Source organism: Delphinus delphis, chromosome 6, assembly GCF_949987515.2.
Source record: "Delphinus delphis chromosome 6, mDelDel1.2, whole genome shotgun sequence".
Taxonomy (NCBI): Eukaryota; Metazoa; Chordata; class Mammalia; order Artiodactyla; family Delphinidae; genus Delphinus; species Delphinus delphis.
Window position 1 is genome coordinate 70044029 of NC_082688.1, and position 12222 is coordinate 70056250.

Below are 12222 nucleotides of genomic sequence, written 5' to 3' on the forward strand. Positions count from 1 at the left end.
ATGTGTTCAGATTAACACACTTTTCTAGGGAGAAAGGAAATCGGGGAAAGGGTAAACGCATCTACATTCTGGAAGGGAAGCTACTAGATATTGGGACCCTCCAGTGGGAAGACTTGGGGACAAGGCTGAGACTTAAAGGAGCCTCGTGGGAAAGGGAAAATGTGAAATTAATTAACCTTTAATGTAAATGGTTAATTTCTCGTCCAATGTTTATGTTGTTGAAAAAATATTTTTAAGTTTAAAAGTATTAAACTCACACTGTCTAAATATTTTATTTATGCCAAAAGAAGACTTTATTATAAGTTCCTGGCTTCAATGGAAGCAAAATCATCAGTAATATTTTCAGAATTACTTCTTTGCTTATCTCATTTCAATTGAGAGAAGGCCGTATTTGGCAATCTCTTATGACCCAGTAACTGTCTTTAATAATTAATCTAAAGTTACAGAATCTTTTGGTCCTCTCATTTGTTTTACTTGGGGTTTTTTTGTTTGTTTCTTTTTTGTTTTTTGGCTGCATTGGGTCTTCTTGCTGTGCACAGGCTTTCTCTAGTTGCAGCGAACGGGCTTCTCATTGTGGTGGCTTCTTTTGTTGGCAGAGCACGGCTAGGTGCATAGGCTTCAGTAATTGCAGCATGCGGGCTCAGTAGTTGCCACACACGGGCCCTAAATCTAGCAGGCTTCAGTAGTTGTGGTGCGTGGGCTCAGTATTGCGGCACACAGGCTCTAGGGCTCACAGGCTTCAGTAGTTGTGGTGCATGCACGGACTTAGTTGTTCCGTGGCATGTGGGATCTTCCCGGACCAGAGATCAAACCCACGTCTCCTGCATTGGCAGGCGGATTCTTAACCACTGCACCACCAGGGAAGTCCCCTCTCATTTGTTTTAAGCAAGTGTCTTCTATTAAACAGTCAGCTTTATTATAGTCACGGTTTTTCATTGTAGAATTTTATTAACTTCTTCAGAATGTCATCTCATATGGATACGTTACATAAAACTTTGTAATCTGTATCAAGATGCTTTTAATTTCGGCATAGTGTAGATTTAAACTTAATATAACATTTTCTACTAAATACGTAACTTCTGTGCCAATGCACTGACTGCATTTTGTTTTGATGCCCACTAGAGATCCATAGGTATTTTTAATCGAGTGTTTGGTACAGCCATGAGGATATTTCATTTGCGAGTAGAATTTAAAAATTTGTGTGTATGCTTTGTACAATGCTAAAAAAGATAACCCTATTTTAATTCACAGAGGTAGAATTTTTGCATAACCAGGTTATGAGCTGAGCAAGGCACAAATGTGCCATAATCATCTTTTGGGTGAGCATGAAATAACGGTTTTTACACCTTGTGTACACCCGTCACAGTAACAACTATCATAACTATGTGTATATGTCTCTGATTATAAAATGTACTCAGTTATGATAACAGTTATGAGTTGTATTCTCATTAAATAGAGCATATAACATAAGATGGTACGTTCAATGGAGTATGGTATTCTCATTATCCCTATTTTAAAGCTGAGAAAAACTGTACAATAGGAAAAAGGAAACAGTTGATCTAAATCATGCAGGAGGTTGAAGGAAGACTAAGGAGATGCCTGGCTAACAAATTTACTGGTCACCTGAGAAGACAAGAGTAACCCACAAGAGAAAATGGAGGAAAACTATAGTTTTCAAACAGATTTACTGGCACAACTATGTTAAGCTTATTACATTTATCACTTTTATGAACAACCCTGAGGACCAGTAATATCCCTAACATTGTGCAGGATACTGGGTGGGAATAAGAAGTGTAGAAGTGCTTCTACTCTGGGGAGTAAATCACAAGCATTTAAGTGACTCTCAGTTACAAGGCCTTGGGTGAGTATGTGCACAGGGAAGGGTGGGGAGAGGGGTTGAAAGTAAAGGGCAAGACCTTGATCTTGAAAAGTACAGGAGCATAGGAAATTATTAGAGTAATAAAAGCTGAAATGTCTTATATGAAACATAGAAACCATGGTAGGATTTTGGGGAGTCAATTTTAATTAATTAACTCTGGCTCATTACAGTAGGGTTTGTAACCCCATGTTCAAATCTCAGCCAAACCTCAGTCTATGGTGGTAAATAAATGATGTGCTGGGATTAGATGAGATGCTTTGACACGTTGCAAATAGTCAAATATCAAGCTTCTAGCTTATATCTGCATATTGACATTTGATTTATTATGTTTGATTTATAAAATGTGAGTGACGTGCATGTAAGTGTCTTAATAGGCAAGGGAGACAGAGGAATGTAGGCTGGATTTAAAGGTAATATTTACAGAGATAAATAACCTGAAAAGGTGCAGGGAGGAGTTTTCACAATAATTAAAGGCCTTCCCACTCTTTCTTAGGGTCACTTTCAGCCTTTAGCGTTTAGAATTAGCAGGCAAATTCTTCAGGGAAGTATCTTAAAGAACTGGTAGAATAGCAAGCATGTCAGAAAACACCAATAAATGTGTTAAAATATTTTTGTCAGAAAACACCTATAAATATGTTAGAATATTTTTAACACATCATGGGATAAAGTGAGAAGTCATCCACCTTCTTTTTCAAGAGAAATAAACTCCTGGTTCAAGGATTTTAAATGGGTTCAATAAGAAAAGAAATTCAGATTAAAAAAACAACTATGGATGCATAACAAATAAAATATCAGTAAAATAAATAGGCATGTTAATGATTAATAAATCATATAAGTAGAATTTAATAATTCAAGGATGATTACAGCATAGCTATTAATATAATTCAGTAGATTGAAGAAGTCTTGTGTTCAGAATGCAGAGCTTTACCAAGTTCTTGGATGAAAAACCTCAGTGGTGTAAAACTTTGATTGCACTCAGACTGGTTGTGAGAGAGGAGCAGAGAATGATGTCATGTACTTTAACCTGAGAACCTGGAAATACAGAGTTGCCATTAACTGATTAGAGAACAATGAGAAAGGACGGGTTCTTGTTATTATTTTATTTATTTATTTTTTAAGGAGAGTTAATTTTGAATAACATAAATGTGAGATGATTACTAGATACCAGCTGTCAAATAGGCAGTTGGGTATGTCATTCCAGAACTTAGCTTTGGAAGACGTGAGTATCACGATTGTTTTTCAATCCCTGAAACTAGATTAGATCAGGACTTATTTCATGAGTTTAAACTGGAAAGAATTCTGGGCACAGAACACAGGAAAGGCACCAATGTTTGTGTCACGAATGAAACTCAGAATGGGCAGCCAGTGAGATGGGAGGAGCACAATGTGAGTGTGGCTTCTGGGATCCAGTTTAGGGCATGACAGACTATGTGTCTTCTACTTTTATAACACAAAGTTTGTATAAAAAATGAATAATGAATTTCTTTAAAGAGGTGAAAAAGTGTCAATGCAAGAGCAGTAGGTGCATTGTGTATGGATAGGAAACTCATGGGGACTTCCCTGGTGGTGCAGTGGTTAAGAATCCGCCTGCCAGTGCAGGGGACACGGGTTCAAGCCCTGGTCCGGGAAGATCCCACACGCCACGGAGCAACTAAGCCCGTGCACCACAACTACTGAGCCTGCGCTCTAGAGCCCACGAGCCACGCTACCGAGCCCATGTGCCACAACTACTGAAGCCCGCACACCAGAGCCCGTGCTCTGCAACAAGAGAAGCCACTGCAAGGAGAAGCCCGCGCACCGCAGCGAAGAATAGCCCCCGCTCGCCACAACTAGAGAAGGCCCACGTGCAGCAACGGAGACCCAACGCAGCCAAAAATAAATAAATAAATGAATAAAATTTTTTTTTAAAAAAAGGAAATTCACGGAGGAAACTTGAATTTCCAGTGGACACTGTCACCTATCTTAGTGTGCTGGTCTTGAAGCTAAAGCCTCAGCTCCACAGCTATCCTTCTCAACTCTGCTCTGTGATGCTGGGGCTCCAGTTCTTTTGACTACATTTCTCCTTTGCCAGCAGATTTTTTTCTTCTAAAGTTCTTCCATACAAGTTGCAAGAGATGGACTAGAAGGCTGGAGGAAATTTTTCTGTTTTTCTGACTAGACTGTGACTGATAACAGCGACCATCAATTAGGAAAACGACAACTAATGGTTGCTACTAGATGCTATCTGTCACCTATCAGGTTGGCAAAAACTGAAAAGAATGATAAGATTGTGTTTTGGATAATGTGTGGGAGCACATATAAACTTATATGCTCTTGAATATGGATCAACATAGCCATTTTATCGTGGAGAATTGGCGGTATGTATTTGCAATGTGTATGTATTTTGAGCAATATAGCTGACTGATGGCACCTTCTTCAGAGAAAGACTCTTACTTGGGTATAAGACACCTGCATGACACTTGTAGAAGTCTCTCCTCTGAAAGCACTAAATCCTGGGAAGGACCGGCTCTAGGATGTGACATTGCCAGCAATTATGGACCTGGGACTTTATGGAAAAGAGACTAAGATTAAACCTGGGAGAGCCCAGGATTGGAGAGCAAAACTTTACATTTCATAACTCCTGCTTTTTTCTTCCTGCCTCTGCATTGCTGCTGAAAGACCAAAAACCAAAACCAGTTCAGAAGCTATTTTTTATCTTTCTCATACTAAAAAAGCAACGAACAGTATTAATGAAAAATGCATGTGACTATCTGCATTGATATGAGATCTCTATTGTTTCCATTTTACTCACTTTTAAGGTAAATCAAAGTATCTTCTACTGATCGTTCTTTCTTAAAAAAGGTTTACTAATTCCTAGGAAATCTTTTAGAAGTATAATACACAGAAAATGCAAGTATCTTCAGCATACAGCACAAGGAAATTTCACACACTGAATACACTGTGAAACTAGCACCCAAGTTAAAAGTAATAGATTTTGCCCAGGACCTAGCATGTTTCTTATGTTGCCTTCCAGTTGCTACCTCAGAGCAGCTCTCCTTCTCCTCCCCGATAGTAGCCACTCTGTGACTCTAACAGTCCTGATTATTTCTGACAGACACACTTTTATGCCTCTTGTGTATATTTACTCATTGAATCCTGAGAATAATCCTATGAGAAAATATTACTATTGTCCCCATATTAAAGATGAGAAAACTAGGGAGTTTAGTGTTTGTGTTATTTGTCAAGGTCACACTGCTATTAATAGAAGAGCTGGGATCCAGTGCCATGAACCCTGGCTCCTTCTCACAGACGTTTTGAAAATCCTAGAACTCTCCTTTAACTGTGCTCTCTTCCTGTGGCTTTCACTCTAACAGAAACCTTGAAGCTGGAAACCTGCACAGAACCAGAGCAGCTGTGTGGCTGGTCAGTGAGTTGGAGGGACTGAAGTTATGTATAAGGGATGAATGGTTCAGTAAAGCAGGACCGAGGAGAAGGTGGGAGGAAGGTGCCAGGATTGGCCAGTCAACACCATATGTCACCAACTTCCCTCGTGGAGATGACTCCTTCCCACAGGTATTTGCACCGACCACTCTTTCCTGGTGGTATAGATCAGTTACACCTATGACATCAGGACTAACCATTCTCCATAATTTCCAGGACTTCCCTCAATTCCATGGAATGCCACCTTTTGACAAGCATTTCCTGATAGTGGTAGGACTGTTTCAAAGGACAAAATGGACAAATACTATTTGGAGATCGATTCATATAGAAAAAATAAGGATTTAGGTTTTCAGAATAAAAAAAAAAACTCATGTTTTCTTTCATAAGAATTGAAAAAAATAAAACAAAATGCAAATTTAGTAAAATAGGTGAATATATTTTCTAAATTTTAATACAGTGTACACATAAAAATATCTTTTACATTAAAATATAAATAAGATACAAGAATAAATATATAAATATAAGTAAGTAAACAATAAATAACATCAGGGCAGTCATCTCTTAAGGACTGATGCCCTTAGGGCTTAATAATTTTAACATATACTTGTGTATTATTGCTGACAAAGTATCAGCTGAATTAATACAATAAATTCTGTGATTAAAGTTGAAATAAGAGCCTTCTGAAATGACCAAACACGTATGTGCAAGGGTGATATGGCATCTTAGTCAATGAGAAACATTTCAAGGTGACCCCAGGTCTCCATCCATAATTCTTATCCTTTCTTGCAAGTTGGTTGATGAATACAAGGATCTCATGATTTCCACTCTGACAATTTCCCAGGCACAGTCACTGTATTTCTTCTCTTTCAGGTAGAGATGGATTCCCTGGAAGTACCTCTTCACAGCCAGTGTAGGGCCCATCACTCCCAGGGCAGTTTCTTCATCTTCCATCGCCTGCACCAAGCAGGCGTCCAGGTCCTCCAGCTGCTGATGGAGTCCAGTGCAGAGTTTGTCCAGGAGGGAGGTGTCCCAGGCGGCAGAGGAGCGCTCTGTGTGGAAGAGGCGGAAGACCTGCTGGAGCATCTCGTGGAGGACAGAGGTGGCCTGGGCCTTCAGGAGCTGGCTGCCATCCACCATGTCCTGGGGGAAACCGAAGTCTTTTCTGTCCTCCAGACAGAAGCGAGGGGAGATTCTCCGCATCTGGCCCAGAAGCATGAAGTTCTTCCTGCTAATCCGCACGTGGTTCTGAGACAGGTCGCAGCCCAGAGATCCACCAGGGCCGTAGCTGAACATCACCAGGGCGGTCAGTAGAGAGAGCACGAAGGCCATGGGGCAAATGAGGCTGCTGCTGGCCTGGCTGAGACGGGCGTCTGGGGGAGCCTTGGGGGTAGGTTCTCTGGTGACATTCTTTCTAAGCAAGGCCATTAAATAGGGAACACAGTAATTTTCATTTTCTAAACATTTCTGTCACTTTTACTTCCTTTTTTGGGTTTCATTTATGTATTCTCAGTGTCTAAGATGTTATCAATCTAAACTATTAATTTTGCACTTTTCCCAATAACTTCTGATGTGCCCATCCAAATGGATATTTATTAATCAAATGAGAAATGTCTTTGTGTTAAAGTCAGAAATGCTACAGGTATGTAAGTACATTCTCTCTCTCCTTCTCATGCATAAATATTGCTTTTCTCTGTTCCAGGAACAAATTTTTAGCCATGACCTTAGTCTCCATTTTTACTGCCTTACTTTATATAGAAAGGCAGGCTTCCTCAGCCCTATGGTTTCTGTACTTTTTTAGGGATTTACTAGACCACCTCTGGCATTTAAGCTCTTTGAAGCCAAAGAGGGGTTTCATAGCAGAGGCTGATGATTATAAGTGAATGAGCTTTTTAATGTTTCTCTTCCTTCACATTCATACATGTCCATGTAGTTATGCTTCAGGGGACCACAAGGTTAGTACTAGTACCCTTTCTTTCCACCATTTTCTTACTGGAGACCTAGTCCTCCACAGGCTGGGCCAATACTCCCACCGGGAATACTGGTTCTTTTCAGAGAATATGGGTGTTGAGGTCCTAATTCCAAGAAAATTGTATTTCCCCAGCAGCACCTCAGTCACAAGGGAGAGATCACATCTAGTCACACCCTCTCCTCTAGAGTGACAGAGTCCCCTTCCTAACCTGGACTCCCTGCCTGAGGGCAGGCTCACCACATCCCGAGGACTTTAAAATCTCCTTTTTGTGGAGGGATTTGTTTATTGTTGGGAAAATAATTCATCTTCCAGGACCCTCACCCTTGCCCCTGGAGTGTTTTTGTGAAGGACCTTAGTCCTCAGTGGTGACCTCCTCTTCTCCTGACCCGTATCAGAAGTGTCAGCAGCCCTCAGATGCTAAGAGCAAAAGTGTGTTTTCTCTAAGGAGGTGGAGGAATTATCCAATTCTAATCATTTCACCCTGAGTAAACAAATAATTTTTATTTTGCCAAATACAAATTTTATTATTCAACTCTTTTACTAAAACTAGTGAACACTTGTTACATTCAGAATTTCTGAGCTGGGGGCAGAGAATTCAACGATGGTGTTGTCTCTCATTAAAGCTTATGTCACAGAAACCAGTGAGGTTCAGTTGTTCATTCAGTCAGTTGATGCCAGTGGGCTTCTCCCTTCCTCTGTCTCTGTCTCCCTCTGAGAATGCAGGGCAGCGAGGCCCAGGATTAGGTCAGAGAGAAATCGCCTTCTTTCCTCTACTTGTGTGCGATTCTACATTTAAAGTTTTAAAGTTTTTTATAAATTATATTCACTTAGTGACTTATTGGGCAAAATTTGTCTTGCTGCTCCTCGTTAGTTCTAATTCATGGTGAGGTAAGAGCAATACAGGGAAGTAAAAAAGGCAGAGGGGCTGCGGTCTCTATCATTTTCAATGCTTTAAATTTTTTGTTTCTCATTGCTACTTTCTTAGAAAGTAAAATTCCACAATTATTTTGTGGGTGAAAAGGAAACTAATGTAAGGTGAAATTCACGAATGTGAAAGAAGGGAAGTGATTTTCCACAGACACAATGACATATTCTAAGTTAGCAAAATTTAATACAGCATTGTTGGGGCAGGATAAAAGCCAATATGAATAACAGAAAGTCTGGAAAATGGCTGCTTCTGCCAGAAACTCAAAGAAGACCGAGTCCTGGGTTAATGGACTGCCTTCAGCTTTGCAAGACCAGGCACCTGATTTTTCTTTCATTTAATCGATATGTGATTATTTTTGAAGAAAGAGGGAAGAAGTCACACCGATCAGCTCACAAGCAACTGGCAACCAGAACCCAATGGCTAGAACACTAACCCTCTGTGGCAGGATCGTGGAGATCAGCCTTGCTGAGCATCTGTCTAGTTGATGAATCCATTCAGGTAATACAAAGAGTGCTTTGAGAACACTAGAATTAAAAGGAAGGGAATTAGATGATGCCAAATGATACTGATCTTAATCTGGATAGTAATCGTCATATAAAAGTAGCAACTGGGGACTTCCCTGATGGTCCAGTGGGTAAGACTCCGAGCTTCCAATGCAGGGGGCCCGGGTTCAATCCCTGATTGGGGAAGTAGATCCCACATGCATGCCACAACTAAGAGTCCACATACCACAATTAAAGATCCTGCATGCCTCAAAAAAGATCCCGCATGTTGCAACTAAGACCTGGTGCAGCCAAAATAAATAAATATTAAGAAAAAAAAAGGGAGAAACAGAGTCTTTGCTGAGAGATGTAGGGAATATGTTGGAAAAAAAAAAAGTAACAACCGAATTTTATTGCTTGCTTATAAGGAACTAGCCACTTTCTAAGTTCTGTTAACTTGGTCCTCTTAGTAACCCTATTTCGATCACACTCACTTATACAGCTGGAGACAAATATCAATCTGGACGGATGAACTATTCCAAACGTACCATAGATACAAGGGCAAACCTTAGTGAGGGGCTTTTCTGTGATTTGTCTGAAAGAGCCCAGTAAAGAAAGTGGAGGGTGGAAAAGAACATGATATTTAAGAACCAACTAAATCATCAGAGGGAAGATAGCGAGATGACAAAGTACCCTTAATTCCACTTCAGATGCCAAAGGATTGCTGTCGCTTGTTTTGGAGGGCTACACAGGGTGTGGTCTGTCAACCGAGCTGACTTTAAGTTCTAAGCAAAAATAGGCAAAATCCTTATTAAACAGTTAGAAAGGAGTGGATTTTTCTGCCAATTGAAGGAACAAGTCTAAGATTTTATGAGTTATTTCTTCAACGAAATACAGTAAATAGCTTTATTAATCCAAGAACAGCAGACTTCTGGAATCTATGTATTTTTAACTCTTGAGTTTTCTTGTGAGTTTAAGAACAAAGTAAAAGCACCTAACGATTTCTATCCATATGAGCTCTGACGTTTCTTCTTCAGGATAACAACTAAAAAGTCACTCGCCATCCGGCTCTACAAGAATGAAGTCACTAGTCACTGTAGTCCCTGACCCCAGCGTGCCCTGTTAGGAGTTCAGGGTGGAGATGAAGAACGAGGCACGCTGTGCTCTGGGAAAACTGACAGAACAGGCCAGTAGGTCGTTAAATAATTTCCCAAGAAAATTTAATAAACGCAATTTCTTGCATGTTCTCCGTATGTAAAAAGCCCTAAAATCATTAACAGAGACATCTGTTCCTCATAACTAGCAGCAAACTTCTACCAAGTTGTGTCCTTGATTGCATGTACCTCCCTCACCAAAATCACCAGTATATACTGACGTCCCCCTTACGTCCTTGGGGCAGTTCGTCAGAGCTGAAAGGCTGTCCTCCAGGCTATAGTCCTCAGTAAGTCCTCCCAAAAAAATGAACTCTCAGCTCTCATGTTGTGGTTTGTTTTCAGTCGACAAGGACCTCACTGATTTCCCAGGAGACCTCCTCAGGTCAGCCTGTTCTCATTCTCAATGAAGACACCTCCATTTCTCACCTACAGTCCAGGCTGGACATCCGTTTGTCTACTGATAGAGTCCAGGGAAGGATCTCTACTCTATTGTTCCAACTATTGGTTAAGATATGGGTATGACCAAGACAGAAGCGCATATGCGCTTCTTAGACAGAAGCAGTGAAGGTTTTTAATGGGCTCCTTAGCAGGGAGAGTCTGGCTTGAACTCCAGAGTCACCCTCATGGCCTTGTATAGTTGTCTTTATTTAAATTTCTAGCCTCAGCCCATTAAAACATCATAATACTGAAGAATTGAAATAAAAATATTTTAAAAATCATTTGTTAATAAAATGATATTTTTAGCAGTAATATAGGAATGGTTTCTGCTTGTTTTAGGACCCTAATCCTTAGGAAGTTTCCCAAACCTCTAAATGTCCTTCTGACTTTAGAAGTACCTACTCAGTGCTGTATGCACCAACTGGAAAGAACAGAAAGATGATCCATCAGTGTCCTCTTTCCAAAGTGCCTAAATTAAATAAATGAATTTCCACTTAGCTCTTTGTTGCTTTTAGAAATTGTGACATTCCAGTGTGCATGTTACTGATACCTGCCCTGCTGGAAAGGCTCTACCCCAGTTGTTGCTAAATATATTAAAATCCCTGCCTGTGTCCCTTCTATTCAAGCATATTTTGTTTTGTTTGTCTTTCAAAGGGGCAAAGACATCATGATGGAATGTAAGAAATTCCTTGGATTGCATTGTCCCCAGGAATGTCCTTCCCTGCTCTGTGATTACTTGCTGGGTCCTAAGGACAAAATAAGTTTGCAGCTGGCACTGAGGTAACCCTCGTCCCTTCCAAGACTCCGCAGGCTGCTGTGGTATCAGTGCTGGGGACACTGCTAGTGGCCACATCCTTATGGGAGAACTCTGTGCTATCGCATGCACCTCATTCTTTTCTTCTCTGAAAAGGAATGTTCTGGAGAAGCACTTGCCTCGGTGCAGCTGATCTGTGTTCTTCCATGTCCTGAGGACCTGCCGCTGTTCCAGTGAACGCTTTAAACATCTCTGTTCTCCTTCCAAGTTCTCAAGCTGCTGCTGCCTTTCAACTCCATGTTTCCTGCGCTTTGGGCTTTTTGAGCAAATAAGAGTCCTGAACCAGGTGAGTTTCTCCTAGTGCAGTCAGCACGTGGAAGTGTGCAAATAGAGGCACAGGTGAGCTCCTGGATTCTCCACCACTGTTCAGTGTTGGGCAGGGTGCCATCTATTTACTGTGTTTCTCTGGGAGTCTGGACAGTCTGGACCTGCAGTGCTTGGCAGGCGGAGAGCGTGGAGTCATATGAGAGTTTCTGACAAACCTAGAACTTTCACTCAGCTTCTGCTTTCCATTGGTGGCTTTGTAGTCTTCAGGGGAAATTGACAGCCAGAAACCCTAATGGAGAAGGAAACAGCTGTATGAATGGGCAGTACAGCTGAATGCAGAGTGAATGGGGAGAGTACACTGGATTTCTACACTGGGAGAAAGTAAATGATTATGGTATTTGAAAAATGAAAAAATGGGATCCAGGAAAGCAGAGATGAAGGAGAGTTATGCCATGTATCAGAATCAGCAGATAGATAAATAGAATTTTATATATATCGTATACCTTATACTATATATTCATACGTATGTAGCATAGATATGTATTATTATATTATTATGCATAAAATTACATACAATTGATGAAACAGTTTTTCCCAGTTCTGTTTTTTAGGCTGTCAGTGTTCTGCAGTCAGTGACAGAGAGAGGGAGAGGAGAATTCATTATTCCCATTTAGATCTGTATGAAAAAATAAGAAGATAGGCACTACCTGTTAGCCTTCACTCAGTGGATGATATTCTGCTAAAGGCTCTTTAATGTTCCAGTTTGTCTAATACCACAACAACTCTAGGAATATTTTCATTTACTTTATATTTGAGGAAACTGAGGCTCAGGGAAGTTACGTGATTCTCCAGGATCACACACATGTCCTGG

General features: G+C 40.6%; 1 protein-coding gene across 1 annotated transcript; it reads right to left on the reverse strand.

Moving 5' to 3' along the window:
- Nucleotides 1–6040: 6040 nt before the first annotated feature.
- On the reverse strand, nucleotides 6041–7081 carry LOC132427393 (interferon omega-1-like). Its single transcript, XM_060014830.1, has one exon. The coding sequence runs from the start codon at nucleotides 6722–6724 to the stop codon at nucleotides 6041–6043; it is 684 nt and encodes a 227-aa protein (XP_059870813.1). The 5' UTR covers nucleotides 6725–7081.
- Between the last annotated feature and the right edge of the window lie 5141 nt (nucleotides 7082–12222).